Source organism: Suncus etruscus, chromosome 14, assembly GCF_024139225.1.
Source record: "Suncus etruscus isolate mSunEtr1 chromosome 14, mSunEtr1.pri.cur, whole genome shotgun sequence".
In the NCBI taxonomy this organism is placed as follows: domain Eukaryota; kingdom Metazoa; phylum Chordata; class Mammalia; order Eulipotyphla; family Soricidae; genus Suncus; species Suncus etruscus.
The window spans coordinates 93,891,738-93,913,814 of record NC_064861.1 but is presented as its reverse complement, the minus strand read 5'-3'; the positions used below and the strand labels follow the sequence as shown (position 1 = coordinate 93,913,814).

Here is a 22,077-nt window from a genome sequence, read left to right as displayed (position 1 = left end):
CTTTGATGCTCCCAAACAATCTGGGTGCTGGGGTGTGATTATGCTAAATGGCTCCAGCTTCAGCCAATCAGGGGCCACCTTCATACCAAGTCAATTCCTAGGGGCTGGAGTGATAGTACAGTGGTAGGGCGTTTGCCTGGCATGCAGCCTACAGCCTACCCGGGATGGACCAGGTTTGATCCCCAGCATCACGTGATTCCTCCCCCAGAGCCAGGAATAACCCCTGAGCACCACTGGGTGTGGCCCCCAAATAAACAAAAAGAAAACCAAGTCAATTCCAAGTCAACCAAATAGAAAAAAAAGGGACAGGAACCTACTGGGGTGGTGCGAGGACATGGAGCCATAGCACAGCAGGGAGGGCGCTTGCCTTTGGCTGAACTGAATTTGATCCTCAGATCAAGTTGGTCCCCTGAGCCTCAGCCAGGAGTGATTCCTGAATGCAGGGCCGGGAGTAACCAACCCCTCTGAACATTATTGGCTGTGGCCCCAACCCCCAAAACAAAAATTATAGGGGAAGGATCCCTTTGCCCTCTTGCACACACACAGACACCCCAACCCTAGTCCTTCCTGAATAACCCTGACGCGCATATGCAGAGACTTTGGAAAAAGGCGTTTATTGGTGTGGTGGTTTCAACACTCCCCATGAATCGGAACACACGGCCCCCAGGGCCCCCCCCCCGCCCCCCTCCCTGGCACCCTGCCCCGCCCCATCCCCCCTGGGCCCTGGGAATGGAAGACAATGTGGGATGGGGCCCATGCCCCCGTCTGAGGTACAGTCACTGCCCCCTTGGCCCCTGTCCTGCTTTCTCCGCACCCCCCTTAAGCTCTGAGTGGTTTGGGGGTGTGGTTCGTAGGGGGATCCCCTGGGAGTGGAAGCAGGGTGTCTTGGCACCTGGGGGTGAGCTTGAGATGTCTGAGTACTGCCACTCCCTCCCGGATGCGGAGTCCCCGAGTGAGGGAGGCCAAAGGTGGGTGTTTTTACAGTTCGGGACTCCCAGAGAGACTCTTCCTGGTCTTGGTCCCCACCAGGGCGGGGGTGCCACAGCTGGCCGCAGGACAGGGGGGATACGGGGCCTATTGCTGGTCGGTCGCTGGTGTGCGTCTGTGAGTGTGAGGGTGGGGAGGGCAGCCTGGGGCTGGCGGAGCAGCGGGGGTGGCCAGCTGCGGGGATCACGGGGTGGGGTGGGTGGCAGAGCCAGTGGAGGGGTTGGGGGAATGGGGCAGGGCAAAGCACATGGGGGCAGGCGACTCAGGTCACCTGCCAGCATGTTGGATGGAAGCACCGGTCGGCCCGGGAGAGGGCCAGAAAGTTCAGGGGAGGGTGGGAAAGAGAAGGGCTGGCCACTGGGCCAGGGATGAGGGTCTGTGGTGCGTGAGCAGGTAGACCAGATGTCTGTCCAGACCTGCTCATAGAGGCTCAAAGACAGCTCGAAAGTGAGTGTGATACCCCTCCGTCCAACTGCAAGGAGAACCCCCCTTTTGATGGGGAGGGGAGAGCAGGGTAGAGGGGCTGCATATATCAGAAAAAGCCAGGAGCCTGGACAACCTCTTTTCACAGTTTCTCCCCAGAAGCCTCCATCCCTACCTCCAGCCAGAGGTGAGAGGCACAGGGTGTGGGTGGGTGGGTGGGCAGAGGATGTAGAGGTGTGGGGTTGGAGGGGGAAGACTGCTGAGCCCCCTTGCCCAGCCCACCCCGTACAGGTGAGTTAGCAGGGCTGGCCCCCCACCTCCCCGCTCGCACACGCAAGCACACACACGCCATCCAGTTGACAGCCTGAGCTAAGAGAGGGGTATGGGGTGGCCGGGGGTGGGGCCGGGAAGGTGAAGGGTGGCGGGAATGGCTGTAGAAAGATGCATAAGTTTGCGTGTTTGTTTGTTTGTTTGTTTTCCCTCACAGTGATGGGTTCTCGAAAGGTCTCGCTCCTTTTCTTCCTCCTCCTCTCTCCTTCCTCGTGGCTGAGAGCTCTTCTTGCTCTCCGGAGACCCACGGCATTCGCTCCCCCTTCTGCTCTTGATCTCAGCTGCAGGCGCCCACCCCCCTGGCACGGAGGGGCAGCCAGCTGCATGGATTTCCTCCTACATCCTCCACCACAGCCAGCCCAGGGCGGAGAGGAGGGTCAGGGGTCCCGGGGGCCGCGGGGCTGAGTTCTCCAGGGATCCTGGGCCTGAGGGAATAGAAAGAGAGAGTCACAAAGGAGCTAAGAAAGTAGGGGGGTATATATGTCTCTCCAATGCTTTATTGCACTCTCAGACTGGGGTTCCATCCACAGCATTCCCCACCGAACATCTTCTAGTCAACATGTCCAAACTGCATTGGGCTTTCCCATGCAACCCCATGCCTCCCTGGTTCCAGATCACATCCCCAAGCCCCTCAGGCTCAAGCCCCTGGGGCACCTCAAAGCACATTCCATACCCCACCCACCATCAAATAAAGAAAGGTCTCCTGGAATCAGGCGCCACACTCCACCCTGCCTCTTTTTTTGAATCCCTCATCTCAACCCCATCTTGCCCTGAGATCCTCCAGTAATTCATTGCAGGAACTGTCAGCTTTAGGGTTTGGCTCTGGACTCCTTTGGGACCACCCCCAACATTCATTCATTCGGCGAGGGATACTTCTGGCTCAGCCTTGGTGGGGGTGGGGGGGTTGGAGGATGTTACCCCACCATGATATTGAGCCAGGATTGAGTCAGACCTAGCCACCACATGCAAGGCAAGTAAGTGCCTCACCCTCTGGACTCTGTCTGGCCCTGGCCCTCCCTCCTCTTTACCCTTGGATCTGGAGGTACTTGTTGTGTTAGAACTGCACCCCGCTTGCAGGTGCAGTGCCCTCTGTCTGCAAAGCTTTCCCTTCACGTTCTCCCACCATTCATTCATTCGGGTCTCAGAGCTCCGGGAAGGCCCCGCTGATGAGCTTAACTACAGCTCCCGTTCTGGGCCCCATTCCTCATTTCCTTCGTAGCCCTCATCGATATCCGAACGATCTGTCTGATTTATCTGTGTGAGCGCGTGTTTTTGTGCGGTTATTTATTGGACGTCTCACTTGGGTATTGATTTTCTACGACTGGCTGCTAAAGTCCGCTAGGGCCTAGAGGAGCATCTGACCTCTCATGTCCACACACTGTTGTGTCCCAGCACCCCAGCGCCTGGGCTCACTTTTGCAGTCTTCTGCATCTCAGTGTCTTCCCTGGTCTTTCCCAAATCAGGGATCCAGGGAGGACAGTTCCAGTGGGCGGGGCCTTGCCTCCCAGTCCTGCCCACAACCCGTGGCCACGCCCCCAGCCTCAGAGGGACTCCTGAAGCCCCGCCCACTTCCGATCAGGATTCAAGTCTCCCTCCACAGGGGCCCACCCACTTCCTTACCCACTAGCCCACCCGCAGGCCCCGCCCACTCCCCTCGGCTCCACCCACAAGCATAAGGCCATGCCCACTCACCACGGTCCCTTCCCTTTTCCGATGGCCCCGCCCCTAACCCCGCCCACTTCCCCCCACAGCCCCACCCTCAACCCTAAGGCCACGCCCACTCCCTAGGCCCCTTCCGCTTCCCAATGGCCCCGCCCCTAATCCTATGGCCACGCCCAGCCACTGTCCGACCTCAACCCACAAGCCCCGCCCACTCCCCCATCGGCTCTACCCACAAGCATAAGGCCACGCCCACTCCCAAGCCCCTCCGCTCTCTGATGGCCCCGCCCACTATTCCCCTCGGCTCCACCCACACGCATAAGGCCCCGCCCACGCTCCCAGGTCTCCTCCACTTTCCGATGGCCCCGCCCCCAACCCTACGCCCCGCCCATCCCCACAGCCCAGCCCTCAGTCCTAAGGCCCCGCCCTCCCTCCCAGGCCCCGCCCCACCCGCCCGCCCTCCGGGACGCACGCAGGAGCCGCATGGAGGCGCTGGAGGCCCCGAGCCGGTTGGCGGCGCGACACGTGTAGTTGCCGTAGTGGCGCGCGCTCACGTTGGCGAACAGCAGCATCGAGCGCGTGCGCTCCGTCTGCACCTTCAGCCCCTCCGCCGGGCCGCCGCTCAGCCTGCGGGGAGGACGGAGACGGGGACGGGAGGACGGAGGCGGGAGGGAGGCGGGAGGGAGGCGGGCAGGGCGGGGGTCCCCGGGCTGCGATCGATCGCCAGCCCGCCCGCCCGCCCGCCCAGGGGCGCCCCGATCCCCGCGGCCCCCGCGGCCCCGCGCTCACAGCCTGTCGTCCTTGTACCACTGGAAGTCGGCGGGGGGCACGGCCATGGCCTCGCAGCGCAGCAGGGCGGCCCGGCCCACGGCGGTGCGGGCGCTCGTCACGTCCGTGATGGTCGGGGGGTCTGCGGCCGAGGGGGGGACGAGAGTCGGCGTCCGATCGCAGCCTCCCACGCTCTCCGGAGCCCCGCCCGGCAAGCCCCGCCACCCCGAGGCCACGCCCACAGCCTGCTCTCCCTGGAGCCCCGCCTCTCCGCGCCCTGGCACCACGCCCACAACCCTCCCATCGGGCCCTAAGCGGGGTGGGCGGGGTTCCATCCCTGAAGCCCCGCCCACCAGCCTCCCACCCCGAGCCTCGGCCCCGCCTCCCACTCCTTGGGGCCAGGCCACGCCCCCGCTTCACAGAGCCCCGCCCCTCACGTCCCATCATTTCCTGGGACCTCGCCCACAACCATGCCCTAAATGGGCTGCGCCCACTCTCTGGGGTCAAGCCCCGCCCCATCCCCTGAAGCCCCGCCCAAACCTTAACTCCCCACCAGTCACGCCTCCTCTTCCCTGTGGGCAGACCACGCCCCCTTCCGAAGCCCCGCCCTCCCTCCTCAGCCCCAGCCCCGCCTCCCACTCCCTGGGGCCAGGCCCCGCCCCTGCACCCTGGAGCCCCGCCCCACATCTCAATGTCCTGAGACCACGCCCACAAACCACAATCGTGCCTTTAACAGGGCCACGCCCCTTCCTGAAAGCCCCGCCCACTCACATCCTCTACCGTCTTCCCTTCCAGACCTCAGCCAAGGCTCTTCCTGAAGCCCCGCCCACACGCAGATCCCCAACCATCTTTCCTTCCAGACCTCAGCCACGCCCCTTCCTGAAGCCCCACCCACACCCCAACCTCTTCCCTTCCAGACCTCAGCCCCGCCCCTCCCGAAGCCCCGCCCACACTCACACCCCAACCTCTTCCCTTCCAGACCTCAGCCAAGGCCCTTCCTGAAGCCCCGCCCACACTCACACCCCCAACCTCTTGGCTTCCAGACCTGAGCCCCGCCCCTTCCCGAAGCACTGCCCACTCCCTGGACCAGACCATGCCCTTCCTGAAAGCCCCGCCCACACTCACATCCCCAAGTCTTCCCTTCCAGACCTCAGCCACGCCCCTTCCTGAAAGCCCCGCCCGCACTCACACACCAACCTCTTCCCTTCCAGACCTCAGCCAAGGCCTTTCTGAAGCCCCGCCCACTCCTTGGGCCAGACCACGCCCCTTCCTGAAGCCCCGCCTACCGCCTCCCTCCCCCTCTGCCCCCCTCCCCCATTCCCCTGCTCCCCCTCTCCGCGGTCCCTGGTGGGCACTCACAGTTGACGGTGACCAGCACGCGGCGGCTGTCGGGGCCCGTGCTGACCCCGTTGTGCGTCAGGCACTCGTACTCGCCCGCCTGGCCCCGCTGGACGTCGGAGATCTCCAGGATCTCGCCCTCGGACGTGAAGCCATCTGCGGGGGGCCCGACACGGACACTTAACACGGGACAACACGGCACAACACGGACGGACACACATCAGCGCCGGGGCGGGCACCACGGCCGGCCGGCGGGGCCCGGGGTGGATGGAGAGGGGCCTAGGGTTTTTGGGGTGCTTAGGAGTGCCTAGGGGTCCAGGGGTCTGGGGGGGCCCGGAGTGGTGGGATTCGGGAAGATCCAGGGCTGGGGGCCCTAGTGAGCCAGGGTGGGTGTGTGGGGAGGGACCTAGGGTTTTAGGGGTGCTTAGGGGTGCAGGGGTTCAGGGGTCGGGGGCCCAGCCTCTGATGGAGGGTCTTGGAGTGGTGGGATTAGATTAGGGAAGATCCAGAGCTGGGGGCCCTAGGGAGCCAGGATGGGTGGAGAGGGGCCTAGGGTTATAGGGTGCTTAGGGGTCCAGGGGTCGGGGGCCCAGACTCTGATGGACGGTCCTGGAGTGGTGGGATTCGGGAAGATCCAGGGCTGGGGGCCAGAGTTCTGGGGGTCCAGGAACTCAAGTGTTAGGTGATGGGCCAGTCAGCTGGGCCTCCTGACAGATTGGGCCTTTGGGGACCCTCAGATCCAAGACCCAAGAGGGTCGGGAGGATCCGAGCATGTGAGACCCAGTGACTGAATGAAGGGCTCAGGAGACAAATTGTGGAGTGATGAAGGATGGGCTGATGGCGATGGCAATGGCGGTCCTGAGATGGAGGCCATGGTGGTGAAGGTAAGATGGAGGTGAAGATGGAAGAGGTGGTGGTGGAGGAGGTGAAGGAAGAAGTGATAAAGATGGTGGTGGGGTGAGGTGGGGACCATCTAGTGGCGGGGATCTGGGTCCAAGAGGAGGAACTGAGCTTTAGGGTGACCGTGGCGTCTGCCAGGCTTGGTGGCAATCTGGAGGAAGTGAGAAACCTGGGAGACAAGGGGTGAAAGAAAGCTCTGGGTTCTGGGGCCAGGTGGCAGGAACAGGAGCCTGGAGCAGGGAGGATGGGAGGAACTTCTGACACTGGAGGGTCAAAGGGCCCAGAGCACGGACTCAGGGGGGCAAGTGGGAGGGGTGGGGGTCAGGGACGGCGACCAGGGGCAGGGCCTCACCTCGGAGCTGCCTCCAGGTGACGGTGGGCTCCGGCCGCCCCACAGCCAGGCAGAGCAGGTTCACGCTGCCGCCTTCATTCACCGTCACGGGCGACGAGATGTTCACGATGCGGGCGGGCACTGCGGGGAGGGGAGCTGCGTCCGGCCCAGGGCCCCAGGGAAAGAGGGGTGCAGCCCCAGCCTCCTCCCTCAGACCCAGAGGCCCAACCATAGCCTCTTCCCTTAGACCCAGGTTTCATTCCTCAGCCTCTTGCTTCAAACTCGGGGGTCCACCCCACCCCTTCTTCCTCGGGCCTTGCAGACAAGACCTCTAGCATTTTCCTCCAACCCGAAGTCAGCTTCACTTCCTGTGCCCCTATTTTGCAGGGGTGAAAGTGCACTCCCGGACATGCTGAGAAGGACCCAGGGCCTCCCTCCTGCATTTTAGCTCTCTGAGCACCCCGGGGCCTGGATATTTCTGTCGGAATTCCTGGGTCCTCCGTTTCCTCCAGCTCCTCGCCTAACCCCTGATCTCTTGTCCACTTATTCTCATCTGTTTATTTTTATTTTTTGGCGGGGGGCTCACACCCAGCAGCACTCTGGGATTACTCCTGGCTCTGTGCTCAGGAATCATTCCTGGCAGACTCAGGGGGGCCTATGCGATGCTGGGGATCGAACCCGGGTCAGTTGCGTACAAGGGAAAACACTCTCTCTGGCTTCTGGGCTCCTCGTTCTGTTTGGAGGTTTGGAGTCACATCTGACTGTGCTTGGGGCTTGCTCTTGGGGTTCTATGCTCAGGATTCACCTAGCGGTGCTTGGGAGACTCTATGGGATGCCGGGAATCGAACCCAGGTCGACCACGTTGAAGCCAATCTCTCTAAGCCCTGGGCTTCTCCGTGTTGTGTTTTGGGGTTTGGGGATCACTGCTCAGGGCTGGTTCCTTGCTCTGTGCTCGGGGCTCCCCTGGCTCTGCACTCTGGACTGACTCCTGGCCCTGTACTCAGGACTCACCTGGGGAGACTCGGGGGCCCCTGTCCGGGCAGTGCAGGCCCGGGGGCTAGCTGGGGGACTCACCGTGCACGATGAGGTACACCTGCGTGGTGAAAGGCTGGTGGCGCGTCTGGAAGGAGCAGGTGTAGAGCCCCTCGTCGCCCAGCGCCACCTGCGTGATGACGATGGAGAACTCCTCGGGCGTGTTGACCAGCAGCCGAACTCGGGGGTCGCTGGTCCAGCGGTCGTTGCCCGCGTACAGGATGTTGGAGCGGTTCAGCCAGGCCACGCGCGTCACGTGCTCGTCGATGAAGCAGCTGGGGAGGGCGGAAGCTGTGGACGGACCCCCCCCTCCCGGCCCAGCTCTACGGGCCAGGAGGGAAACTGGGCCCGGATGGGGTGAGAGCAGGAGCCCAGGGGGTGGGGGTGGTGGTGGTGGTGGTTATCGGGGACGCCCAAGGAAGCGTGGGGACTTGGAGGGTGGAAAGTGGGGGCAGGGACCCAGAGACGGGGACAGAGACCCAGAGACAGGGAGACAGACTCAGAAAGAGAGAGACAGAGATCCAGAGACAGGGGAGTCAGAGATCCAGAGACAGGAAGTCAAAGCCAGAGAGAGAGAGAGACAGAGACCCAGAGAGAGAAGAGACAGACACCCAAAGAGAGGGTTCAGAGATGGTGGGAGACAGGGACCCAGAGACAGGGGGACAAAGACCCAGAGACAGAAAGACTTCTAAAACCAAAGAGAAAGACAGAGAGAGAGAGAGAGAGAGAGAGAGAGAGAGAGAGAGAGAGGCAGAGAGAGAGAGAGGCAGAGAGACAGAGGAGTCAGAGACCCAGAGATAGAAAAGACAGAACCAAAGAGAGAGACAGAGAGACAGAGAGAGAGAGAGAGAGAGAGAGAGAGAGAGAGAGAGAGAAAGAGAGAGAGAGGAAGACAGAGATGCAGAGACAGGGAGACAGAGATACAGAGACCCAAGACAGGCAGAGACCCAGAGAAAGAGACAGAGACCCAAAGACAGAGACCCAGAGATAGAGACCCAACGAAAGAGACAGAGACCGGGAGACAGAGACCCAAAGAGAGGGTTCAGAGACCCAGAGACAGAGGGACAGAGCCCCAGAAAGGGGGACCCCAAGAGCCCGGCAATGCCCGCTGCTTTCCCGGCTCCATCAGGCCAGGTCACCCCGCCCGCCCGCCCGCAGCCCCAGAGATTGGGGTGCACGGTGCCCCCGTGCTCTCAGCGGCGACCTGCCCTCTGCGGGGTGAGGGGACAGAGCCCCAGCCCCGGGCACTGTACCTGAGGGTCGCGTTGTCGCCTTCGCACACTGTGTAGTTGTCGGCAGGGGAGCTGAACTCCAGGCTCTGCGACAGCAGCCCTGCAGGGAGCAGGGCAGGGTGGGTCCCGCAGACGCCACACAGCATGCAAACACACGCGACATGCACACGCAGAAACACACTTATCACAGAGGAGGCATGCACACGCCAGTCACCCACAAACACACGGTGCCCTAGCACAGACGCTCAGACACAAAGACACAGAAGAACACTCACAAGGGACTCACACCACACAGATGCAAACACACATTCAAACATTCACGCGGGCGTGCGCTCACACACACCCAGCAGGGAAAGGCAGGCACCTGCACCCCAAGCCAGAAAGTGGGGTGCAGGGCACACGGACACTCGCAACCGTCGCCCACGCACACGCGTGGACGCGGACACGCGTGGATACAGACAAGAGGCCATGAGCGCGCACAGATCCCCCGCAGCCTCCCAGGACCGCGGACCCGAGGGGACCCCGAGGCCCAGCCGGGTGGGTGCAGAGGCCCGGGGTGGGGGGTCAGCCCGCGCCTCTGCAGACCCACGGCCCAGCTCGCCCCAGCACAGGCGCGCCCCGCACCCCGCTGCCCTCCATCTCCGTCGCCATCGCCTTCGCCTTCGCCAACGCCATCTCCGGGACCGGCCAGCAGAGGGGGCTGGGCCGCCGCGGCCGAGGCCAGCGAGGGAGGCTGTGGGGTGACCTTGGCCGCAGAGCAAGAGAGAAAGGGCTGCCCCGATACGCCCGCCCGCCCGCCCGCGCTAGGGCGGAGCCACTTCTGATGGATGAATGAATGAATGAATGAATGAATGAAGAGATGAATGAATGAATGAATGAATGAACGAAGAGATGGATGGATGGATGACTGAGTGAGTGAATGAATGAATGAATAAGTGAGTGATTGATTGAATGGATGGATGAGTGAATGAATGAGTGAATGGATGAGTGAGTGAGTGATTGAGTGGATGAGTGAGTGAATGAACAAATAAGTGAGTGATTGAATGGATGGATGAATGAGTGAATGAGCAAGTGACTGAGTGATTGAACGAATGGATGGATGAGTGAGTGATGAGTGATTGAATGGATGAATGAATAAGTGATTGAGTGGATGAGTGAGTGAATGAGTGAATGAACAAATAAGTGAGTGATTGAATGGATGAATGAATGAGTGAATGGATGAATAAGTGAGTGAGTGAATGAATGGATGAGTGAATAAACAAATGAGTGATTGAATGAATGAATGAGTGAATGAATGAGTGAGTGAATGATGGTTGGGACAGCCCAGACCTCGGGGTGTTAGCAGTGTCCCTCACCAGCTGGGAGGAGCTGGGATGGGGAGAAGCGGTGGGGACAGACAACAAGCTTGTCCCCCCAACCCAGATGGGAGAGGGCAGGAGAGAGAGCGCCAGGCCGCGGCTGTGCTCACAGACTCCAACAATCATACACGCACATATGCTGTCACGAGTCACGCGTGCCCACACTGACACGCAACTCACTCGCGAACACACAAAGTTACGCACACACAGGAATGATGCGCAGAGCTGACACCAGACCAGGCAGGAAATGTCCTCACTCTCAGAGGGTCTCTCTCTCTCTCTCTCTCTCTCTCTCTCTCTCTCTCTCTCTCTCTCTCTCTCTCTCTCTCTCTCTCTCTCTCTCTCTCTCTCTCTCTCTCTCTCTCTCTCACACACACACACACACACACACACACACCAGGACCCGTCTCTGTCCTGGAAACACACATCTGCTCTGAGCTGTTCCACCTGGACACGGCGACACCACCCTGTCTTCACTCTGGCACCCTAACCCACTGCGACGCTTGCAAAGGCTTTGGAGGTATCACAGTGCAGGATATCCCCATGCCACCCCCAGGTCCCCCAGCACAGGGGGCTCAGCCTGGCTGGAAGCAAACTGTCCCAGGTGACCCCTGGCTCGAGGCCCGGGTCCCAGGACACATGCCGGGGCAAAGGGGAGACTGGACCGCATCAGGCCCAGTGTGATCTTTGCACCCCAGGGCGCTGGGATGGCCGTGTTTGGCCCCACCAGCCTCTCTAGGCAGCGGAGGAGGGTCATGGGGTCCCTTTCAGGCCCCTTGACACCCCATCCCAGAGCCTCAGCCAAGGAGTTCAGGGATCACCCCACTGCCTTCCTGCCTGTGTCTGCCCACATCAACCCTATCATGCCCCGCTTTGCAGAGTCCACTGGGCCTTCCCGGCTGGTCGAGACCCAAAAGGGCTGTGTTGGGGCTCCCCGCACCCCCCAGAGCCCAAACGTGGGGGGCACAGGAGTCCAGGAGAGTCTAAGGCACAAGAGAGGGGAAGGGATGACCAGGCTAGGATGCCCCAAGAGTGATTTTCATTGCCTGGAGACTGACTGGGCCTGGTCCCTGTTTGGTCCCTGTTCCCACTGAGCCTCGGCCTCTCCCTCCAGTCAAATCACACGCCACCGACTCTGTCTCCTCCATCAGATTGGAAATTTCTGGGGGAGCAGCTGGACTCCACTGCAAGTCTCTGGGCCCAGGAAGTCCTCGGGAAATAGCTGCGAAATAGGTGAGTGCTGTCCATGGGCGCTTGGATCCTATCTGTTCGTCAAGACCCAAACTCAGATGGCCCTTCTCCCAGGAGGACCTTCCCGGCTGAGGAAAGGTTTTTGGGTCACACCCGGCAGCGCTCAAGGGTTCCTATTGGCTCTACGCTCAGAAATCGGCCCTGGCAGGCTCGGGGACCATATGGGATGCCAGGATTCAAACTAGCCCTCCTTCTGCATGCAAGGCAAACACCTTGCCTCCATGCTATCTCTCTGACCCTCTATCTTTTTTCTTTCTTCCTTTCTTTCTTCTTTCTTTTCTTCCTTTCTTCCCAGCCCTTTCTTTTCTTTCTCTTTCTCTCTTTCTTTGTTCTTTCTTTCCAGCCCTCTTTCCGTTCTTTCTTTTCTTTCTCTTTCCGGCCCACTTTCCTCTCTTTTCTCTTTTCCTTCCTTCCCTCTGCTTTCTCTCCCTTCCTTCCTTCCTTCCTTCCTTCCTTCCTTCCTTCCTTCCTTCCTTCCTTCCTTCCTTCCTTCCTTCCTTCCTTCCTTCCTTCCTTCCTTCCATCTTCCCTCCCTCCCTCAGGTGTCAGTAAGTCAACCTCCCACCCCTCTGGACCATCTCTCTAGCCCACCTCCCCTTTCCCGAAGGGCACCCCCAGTTTCCCCTCGCCTCCTTCCCACAGATCCAGCCTTAGTTTCCCCACCGAGGAAGGAAGGGAATGAAAAGATGTTCCCTCTGTGGCTCGGAGCACGGTTCAGTGGGCGCCTGGACTGGGCACCCCACTAATGCCTGACAGGTCCCCAGAGGGAGGCCCTGGGGTGCAGAGCACAGGGAGGCAAGTGCCCTTCTCTGAGCCAGCGGATCAGGCCCAGCTGCGGCACATGGCCAGAACATAGGTTCGAGCCCTGCAGAGCTTCAGGCTTGGCACAAGTCACACCCCTTCCTAGGACTCAGTTTCCCTGCTGGTAAAGAGGTATGATGAGACTGTAGCTCCTGTCGGCCCTCAGTGTGGAGTTCTGGGGGGAACAGTGGATAGAGGGCGCCCAGATAATGGGGTTAGAGAGGCTGCTAGCTTGGCTGATGGAAAGCGATGTGGGGGTCTAGAGGTGCCCGGGGAGGGGTCCACCTGGGCCCCGTCCCTCCGGACTATGGGTCTGCAGACCCTTTGGGTGAATCCAGGTGGACGAACTGCTCAGGAAACCTGATCCCCGTGGTGGAGGACTTTGGGGCCACGGACAGCACCTGTCTCGCAGGGGGCCACCTGGTGGGGTCCCCAAGGCCTCATGGCTGCCAAGCACTGCTAGGGAGCACTCCTGAGCACAGAGCCAAGAACAGCCCCCAACATCAGAGGGTGTGGGGCCTACCCCAGCGATTCGGGTTTAGAGGCTGTGGGGGACAAAGTGGGGTCTGCTCGCAGGAGGACGTGGCAGGATGCAGGGACCCGTCAGCCACTGGAAGAATCTCCTTTCGGGGATACCACTTGGAGATGCTAAAGACCCATGCCTGGCTCTGTGCTCAGGACTGACTCTGGGTTCTGTGCTCAGGATTGACTCCTGGCAGGGCCCAAGGGACCCTAATTTGGTGCCAAGGACCAAACCCCGGTTGGGCACCTGAGAGGCAAGTCCCTTCCCTTCCCCACTGTCCCGGCTGTTCGCCCCTCTGGAGCCAGTTGAGTTTGGTAAACGCGTGGCTTTGGGGAGCAGGCAGAAATGAGAGGTGGGATGTGGCCCTGAGGGCAAAGCAAAGGGGGAGAGTGGGACGGAAGGAAGTCACGGGGTACAAGGAGAGGGTCCCGGGGCAGGAGGGAGAGATCTGAGAGGGGAGGACGAGGGAAAGAGGCGGGAGAAGAGGCGAGAGTCCCCCAAAGCACAGTGGGGAGGACTGGGGGTAACAACGGGGAAGAGTCTGAGAGAGACAGAGAGACAGAGTCAAAGAGACAGAGAGATGCAGAGAGGCAGAGACAGAGACACATAGAGAGCCAGAGACACAGAGACAGAGAGAGACAGAGAGACACATAGACAGCGACAGATAGACAATAGAGACAGAGATAAGAGACACATAAAGAGACAGAGATAGAAACACAGAGATAAGAGACACAGAGAGACAGAGATAGAAACACAGAGAGACAAATAGAAAGACAGAGAGACAATAGAGACAGAGATAAGAGACACATAGAGAGACAGAGATAGAAACTTAGACATAGAAAGACAGAGACAGAGACAGACACAGAGACAGAGACACAGAAATAGAGACACATTGAGACAGAGACAGAGACACAGTCAGATAGACACAGAGAGACACATAGAGAGACAGAGATAAGAGAGACAAAGACAGACACAGAGACAGAGAGACACACAGAGAAACAGAGATAGAGAGACAGAGAGGCAGAGACAGAGAGATACATGCAGAGAGACAGAGAGACACATAGACTGAGACACACACAGACAGCATACAGGGACAGAGAGACACAGAGATAGACATGCACAGAGCGAGACAGAGACAAAGAGACCCAGACAGACAGAGAGACATAGAGAGACACACAGACAGAGACACAGAGAGATGCATAGAAAGACAGAGGCAGAGAGGCCAGGAGAGATACAGAGATAGAGTCAGAGAAGGATCGAGACAGAGACACAGAGAGAGACATAGAGAGATAGAGAGACAGACACAGACAGAGACACAGAAAGACGCATAGAAAGAGACAGAGAGGCCGGGAGAGATACAGAGAGAGTCAGAGAAGGATCGAGACAGAGACACAGAGAGAGACATAGAGAGACAGAGACAGAGAGACACAGACAGAGACACAGGGAGACGCATAGAAAGACAGAGGCAGAGAGGCCGGGAGAGATACAGAGAGTCAGAGAGAGATCGAGACAGACACAGAAAGAGACAGAGAGACACAGACAGTGACACAGAGAGACGCATAGAAAGACAGGCAGAGAGGCCGGGAGAGATACAGAGAGTCAGAGAGAGATCGAGACAGACACAGAGAGAGACAGAGAGACACAGACAGTGACACAGAGAGACGCATAGAAAGACAGGCAGAGAGGCCGGGAGAGATACAGAGAGAGAGAGTCAGAGAGAGATGGGGACAGAGACTCAGAGAGTCAGAGAGAGATGGAGACAGAGACACAGAGAGACAGAGAGCCGGAGAAGCAGAGACCGAGACTGAAATGCCACTGGCCGCCGCGGGGGAGCCAGGCAGGCCCGAGGCAGGTGACAGCGGGACCCGCCAGCGCCGGGTGGGCGTGGGGAGCCGGCGAGGGGGCCGTGCGGCGGCGCCCGGGAGGGGCCGGACCCCCCCCCCGGGGCGTCCCTGGCCGTGACCCCGCAGCCCAGGCGCCCTGCCGCGGGCTTCGCGTCGCGCCTCCGCCCGGCCTCGCCCTCCGGCGTGCGCTCCTGGGGGCCCTGGGGCCTGCTCCCCCGGCCGGGCCGCCGCCTCCGAGCAGCCCCCCGGGGCTGGCCGAGCCCCGCTTCTCCCCGGCCCCCTCCTCTCCCCCTCGTCCTCCCCCCCGGCTGCCCCGCGCCCCCCGCGCCTACCTCGGCCGAGCAGGGCCAGGCCGGCCAGGGCGGCGGCCGCGAGGAGCCGGAGCCGGGCCCCGGGCGCCGGGGGGCGCATGGCGGCGGCGGGCGGCGGCGGGTGGGGGACCCGCGACGGCGGCTGCGGCAGAGGGCGGGCGCGGGCGGGCGGCGGGCGGCCAATCGCGGGCCGGGGGCGGGCCCGCGCCTCCCGCAGCGCCCCCGGCCGGCCGGACGGGGGCGCCCCTTTGTGGCGGGCGGCGGCGGCGGCCCCTCCGCGCCCCGGCCCCCCGAGCCCCCCGGCAGCCCAGGCCCAGCCGCCTCCGTCCGACCTGGACCCCCCCCCCCGGGACCCCTAAAGCCACGACCCTCCTCCCAAGCACCAGCCTCTTCCGTCACACCCGGACCCCCCCAAACCCCCAGAAGCAGCGGCCCTCCTTCCAGACCCCAGCCTCTTCCATCCCACCTGGACCCCCTGGGTCCCCTAAAGCCCTGGCCCTCCTCCCAGGCCCCAGCCTCCTTCATCACACCTGGAACCCCTGGACCCCCAGGAATCCAGACCCCAGCCTCCTCCATAGGACCTGGACCCCCTGGAGCCCCTAAAGCCATGACCCTCCTCCCAGGCCCCACCCTCCTCCATCTGACCTGGACCCCCCAAACCCCCAGAAGCAGCGGCCCTCCTTCCAGACCCCAGCCTCTTCCGTCACACCCGGACCCCCTGGGACCCCCAGAAGCAGCGGCCCTCCTTCCAGACCCCAGCCTCTTCCGTCACACCCGGACCCCCTGGGACCCCCAGAAGCAGCGGCCCTCCTTCCAGACCCCAGCCTCTTCCATCCCACCTGGACCCCCTGGGTCCCCTAAAGCCCTGGCCCTCCTCCCAGGCCCCAGCCTCCTTCATCACACCTGGAACCCCTGGACCCCCCAGGAATCCAGACCCCAGCCTCCTCCATAGGACCTGGACCCCCTGGAGCCCCTAAAGCCATGACCCTCCTCCCAGGCCCCACCCTCCTCCATCTGACCTGGACCCCCCCAAGCCCCCAGAAGCAGCGGCCCTCCTTCCAGACCCCAGCCTCTTCCATCACACCCGGACCCCCTGGGACCCCCAGAAGCAGCGGCCCTCCTTCCAGACCCCAGCCTCTTCCATCCCACCCGGACCCCCTGGGACCCCCAGAAGCAGCGGCCCTCCTTCCAGACCCCAGCCTCTTCCATCCCACCCGGACCCCCTGGGTCCCCTAAAGCCCTGGCCCTCCTCCCAGGCCCCAGCCTCCTTCATCACACCTGGAACCCCTGGACCCCCAGGAATCCAGACCCCAGCCTCCTCCATAGGACCTGGACCCCCTGGAGCCCCTAAAGCCATGACCCTCCTCCCAGGCCCCACCCTCCTCCATCTGACCTGGACCCCCCACACCCCCAGAAGCAGGGGCCCTCCACCCTCAGACCTCAGCATCTTCCATCTGACCTGGACCCTGGACCCCCCACGAACCCCCAGAGTCCCCAGAAACCCAGGCCCTCCTCCCTCAGGCTCAGGAATGCAGACCCCAGCCCTTTCCGTCTGACCTGGACCCCCAAGAGCCCCTAAAGCCCTGACCCTCCTCTCAGACCCTAGCCTCCTCCGTCTGACCTGGACTCCCTAGGACTCCTAAAGCCATGACCCTCTTTCCAGACTCCAGGCTCCTCCATCTGACCTGGACCCCCTGGGACCCCTAAAGCCCTGACCCTCCTCCCAGATCCCACCCTCCTCCATCTGACCTGGACCCCCCCAAGAACCCCCAGAAATCCAGACCCCAGCCTCCTCCATATGACCTGGACACCCCAGGAACCCCCAGGAGTCTGGGCCCTCCCCCTCCCCCCTCAGACCCAGGAATGCAGACCCCAGCCCCTTCTGTCTGACCTGGACCCCTAAGAACCCTCAGGAGCCCAGGTCCTCCTCCCAGGCTCCTCCATCTGACCTGGACCCCCAAGAACCCCCAGGAATCCAGACCCCAGCCTCCTCCCCATCTGACATGGACCCCCCCCCCCCCAGAGATCCCAGGAGCCCTGACCCTCCTCCCAGACCCCTCCATCTGACCTGGAACCTGGAGGCCCCACGAACCCCCAGAGTCCCCAGAAACCCAGGCCCTCCTCCTCCTCCCTCAGGCCCAGGAATGCAGACCCCAGTGTCCTTCATCAGACCTGGACCCCCAGGAACCCCCAGGAGCAGAGGCCCTCCTCCCAGATCCCAGCCTCCTCCAGCTGACCTGGACCCCCTAGACGCCCAGACCCTTCTCCTCCCTGAAACCCAGGAATCCAGGCCTTAGCCTCCTCCATCTGACCTGGTCCCCTGGGACCGCCAGGAGCCCTGACCCTCCTCCTTCCCCAGACCCAGGAATCCGGACTCCAGCTCCTCCACCTGACCTGGAACTCCCAGGCTCTCTGCCCTCGGACCCCAGCCTCTTATATCAGACCTGGAGTCCAGACCCCGACCTCCTCATCTGACCTGGAACCCGGAGACCCCAGGAGCCCAGACCCCCCTCCCTCAGACCCCAGCCTCCTCCATCTGACTCGGGACTCCAGAGTCCCAGCCCCCCACCCCTCCTTCAGCCCTGACAATCTGGGTCCCATTCCCTTCCATCTGGCCAGGAGCCCAGTCCCTCCTCCCTCAGCCCCAAGCCTCCTCCGTCGGGCTCCGGGTTCCGAGTCGAAGCGATAGCACAGCGGTAGGGCATTTGCCTTGCACACAGCTTACCCGGGTTCGATCCTTGGCATCCCATAGGGTCTCCCCAGTCTGCCAGGAATGACCCCTGAGTGCAGAGCTGGGAGGAAACCCTTGAGCACCACCGAGTGTGAGCCTCCCCCCAAATAAAAAGAAAACGGGGTTGTGGCTCTCCTTTCCTTTCCTTTCCTTTCTGGGGGTCACAGCCTGCTGCATGTGAGGCCTCACTCCAGCGACTGTATTGGGGTGCCCCAGCCCCCACTTCCCTGTTTCTCTGATTTGAAACATGGGGGCTTGGGAGTCGCTTCTCTTTCCAGTCCCTGCCTGTCCACTGAAGCCTCTATTGGGATGGTAGGGATTGAACCCAGGTCCGTCCTGGGTCAGCCGTGTGCAAGGCAAATGCCCTACCGCTGTGCTATCGCTTCGACTCCCCTATAAGCCTTTTTTGTTTTTCTTTTAAAGAAACATTTTGTGGGTCAGAGAGATGAAAGCACAGTGGAGAAGGCTCTTGCCTTACATGCGATCAACCTGGGTTCAGTCCTTGCAATCCCATAGGGTCCCCGGAGCCCCACCAGGAAAAATTCCTGAGCACAGAGTCAGGAGTAAAGCCTGAGCATGACTAGGCCTGCCTCCCCCAAACAAACAACAACAAAAAGAAAGAATAAAGGAAAGAGAGAAGGAAAGAAAGAGTGGGTGACCCCCCCAAAAAAGATGGTTCTCCTGTTTGCATTGTATCCAAGGGGCGACGATAGCATAGAGTGTAAACCACCAAGTCAAGTGAAGGAAAACTTGTATAAATTACTAATAAATAAAATTTCTTAATGTTCATAGTAATACAAATAATCACAATAATTTAGATAATTTAATTTCATTAGTATTAAATTAAACGAGTAAATAGGTTTCATTAAATTGACAATTTTAATAAATTTAAATAATTTGAGTAGATTTGAATCAATAAATTTATACAATTCTAAATAAATACAACTATGAAATTATTAATAAATAAAAGCCAATAAATAAAAACAACAAACCTTAACTTTTTGGTTTTTGTTTTTTATTTTGTTTGTTTTGTTTTGTTTTTGCTATCACAATTGAATCCTGAAGATTTTTCTTTTGACTTTCTTGGCTTCCACCCAGTGATGCTCAGGGGTTTCTCCTAGCTCCGCAAGCAGGAATCACTCCTGGCAGGCTCGGGGGACATTTTGGGATGCCAGGAATCGAACCCGGGTCAGTCTTGTGCAAGCATTTGCTTTCCCTACTCTGCTCTGGCTCCAACCTCTCTGTTTTGTTTTATCTCGAAGGCCCCCGGTTTTATTTATTTATTTTTTACATAGCAAATGTTTTTTGGCCATGCCTGGTGGCATTCAGGGGTTACTCCAGGCTCTGTGCTCAGAAATTACTCCTGGCAGGCTCGGGGGACCCAATGAGATGCTGGGGATCGAATTCCGGCCGGCCAAGGTAAACGCCCTGCCGCTCTGCTATGGCTCAGACCCCCAGAGCCTGGTTTTTGACAAAGTTTCTATCATGAAGGAAATGAGTTCCAGACAGAATCGAAGATGTTTGCACACCCCTAAACCGCTGCAGCAATATATCAAAATATATTGTTCCTAGTTATAAAAGGGTTCAAGCAAGCCGATTTGATATTGTGCAAAACTGAGGATGTTTAGAAGAACATAATTTATGTCCTCCTCCGCCATATACAGTGCTGCATGCATATTCATCGCACTCCCTGGCTGGTTCTGTGCCCCGTTAATTCAAAGCTGTCCTTGGAAGAACGATTTAAACAAAGTGGTCTTAGGAGACCACGAAGATGTTCGAGATTATTCTATGACGTCTTGGGGAAACGATGCCCCAATGGGAAGGTAGAATTCTAGGCAGTGAGTGCGGCCAGTCCTTTTTCTGGCTCAATTTTCAAATTCTTTCCCAAAAATCACACAGTTGCTGTCTAGTCAATATACTCGTTTTCTTAAAATTTCAATTTTTTCTTTTCTTTTTTTGTTTTTGTTTTTGTTTTTAGGGCACACCCTGCAGCACTCAGGGGTTACTCCTGTCTCTACACTCAGAAAGCGCTCCTGGCAGTCTCGGGGGACCATATGGGATGCCAGGATTTGAACCACCGTCCTTCTGAATGCAAGGCAAACACCCTACCTCCATGCTATCTCTCCGACCCCAATATTTTCAACTCTTTTTCTTTTTTGATCAAGGTACAATATTGTTTTTTATTGTTTGTTTGTTTGTTTGTTTTTGAGTCACATCCGGCAGCGCTCAGGGGTTCCTCCTGGCTCTACGCTCAGAAATCGCTCCTGGCAGGCTTGGGGGACTGACCATATGGGATGCCGGGATTCGAACCACTGTCCTTCTGCATGCAAGGCAAACTCCCTACCTCCATGCTATCTCTCTGGCCCCCTAATATTGTTTTTTTTTTAATTTATTTATTGATTGACTGGTCCTTGGGTCACATCCCAGTGGTGCCCAGGGGGGCTATTCCTTGCTCTGCACTCAAAAATTGCCCCTGGCAGGCTCGGGGGATCATATGGGATGCCGGGAATCGAACCTGGACCTTCCTGGGTCAGCTGCAAGCAAGGCAGACATCTTATCACTGTGCTATCTCTCTGGGCCAATATACAATATTGGATTTATTTGGGGGGGGGGGTGGGCACACCCAGTGGCGCTCAGGGGTTATTCTTGTCTATGTGCTCAGAAATCACCCCTGGCTTGGGGGACCATATGGGACCATATCTTGCTACTTTGCTGTGTCTTTTCCTTTCCTCCTTTTTTTTTTTTTTTTTTTTTTTCAGTTGGGGGCAGACAAACCCAGTAACGGCTCAGTCGTTTACTTGTAGCCCTACACTCAGGGGTCATTCCTGATGGTGCTTGGGTGAACCATATAAGATGCTGGGGGGTCGAAGCTGATTTAGCCACTTGCAAGGTAAATTCTCTCCCAGGGGACCAAAGAGATAGCAGAGTGGTATTTGAGCACAGCCGGATGTAACCCAAAAACAAAGAAAGAATTCCCTTCCCACTGTATTATCTCTCCAGCCCCTGCTTAGTAACGGTTTATTTATTTACTTCAGGGGTCTTCAAACTACGGCCCGCAGGCCACATGTGGCCCGCAGAGGAGTCTGATCCAGCCTGCCAGCAGTGAGCGCTGTTTAGTTGCCAAGATACCTGCCAGCATATACACTCAGTGTATATCCAAACATCAGGAATCATGCACTCAAAATGGTAACCATCCTTGGTAGTACTTATGCCTGTGAACAGACTTTTTCAAGAATGAAACATCTGAAAACTCCAACCAGATCAAGATTAACTGATGCCCACTTGCATCACTAGTTACAGCTGGCAGTGACAAATATGGAACCGGACATTGACCATCTCTTTAGCCAAAAGCAGGCCCACAGTTCCCATTGAAATACTGGTGCGTGATCTGTTTATTTATAAATGGTTTTCATTTTATTTATATAAGATATGTGCAGTGTGAGTAGGAATTAGTAGCTCATATAGTCCGGCCCTCCAGCTTTCTAAGGGACCGTAATCCGGCCCCCACTTTAAAAAGTTTGAAGACCCCTGATTTACTTATTGGTTTTCCGGTCACACTCAGGGGCGCTCAGGGGTTCCTCCTGGCTTTGCACTCAGAAATCACTCCTGGCAGGCTCAGGGGACCAAATGGGATGCCAGGGATAGAACTGGGGTCTGTCCAGGGTCGACTGCGAGCAAGGCAAACACCCTACTGCTGTGCTATCTCTCCGGCCCTTATTTATTATTATATTTTGGGGGTGGTTGGGCTACAACCATTGGTGTGCAGGGGTTACTCCTGGCTCTGTGTTCAGGATTCGCTTCTTGGCAGTGCTCTGTTGACCCCAAATAGTCCTTCTCATCAAGGAAAGGGGCCTGACTCGCCTCCCCGACAGGCCTCTTGTTGCACAGCCCTGTCCCGACACCCCGGCTGGCTCCTCACCCACAGACAGCAGAGACTGAAGGTCGCGTGTGGAAGGCTGTTTTATTTTCCAAGGTCTCTGGGATGTTTCTTCTCCAAGAATGCGCTCTGGGTCCAGCTTGCCCGGTGCCCACATGGGTGCAGGATGGTCACTGCTGGTCCTCTTCTGGCTCCATGGAGGGTAGTTCCTCTACAGAACTGACTTCTTCGGGAGTGTCATGTACTACGAGTCGGACATCTCGCTGGGGTTCGGGCTGGGATTCTGGCTGCATGAATCAATGAGTGGGACCCGTTAGGCTGTGAGGGCTCGAGCAGAGGACACTCGGAGGACGAGGCCTTTTTTGGTTGTTGTTTTTATTT

At 58.8% G+C, this 22,077-nt stretch overlaps 1 protein-coding gene across 2 annotated transcripts; it reads right to left on the bottom strand.

Moving 5' to 3' along the window:
• Positions 1 to 1,464: 1,464 nt before the first annotated feature.
• On the bottom strand, positions 1,465 to 15,192 carry IGLON5 (IgLON family member 5). 2 transcript variants are annotated; one of them, XM_049787058.1, is made up of 8 exons: positions 15,110 to 15,192; positions 9,022 to 9,100; positions 7,811 to 8,043; positions 6,758 to 6,877; positions 5,527 to 5,661; positions 4,189 to 4,309; positions 3,871 to 4,026; positions 1,465 to 2,123 (listed from the first exon to the last, which is right to left on the bottom strand). In XM_049787058.1, the coding sequence occupies exons 1-8, from the start codon at positions 15,186 to 15,188 to the stop codon at positions 2,018 to 2,020; spliced, it is 1,029 nt and encodes a 342-aa protein (XP_049643015.1). In that variant the 5' UTR covers positions 15,189 to 15,192; the 3' UTR covers positions 1,465 to 2,017. The 2 variants fall into 2 exon arrangements, with proteins under 2 accessions (XP_049643015.1, XP_049643016.1); XM_049787059.1 differs by having other exon boundaries at positions 1,465 to 2,165; positions 3,872 to 4,026.
• Positions 15,193 to 22,077: the final 6,885 nt, after the last annotated feature.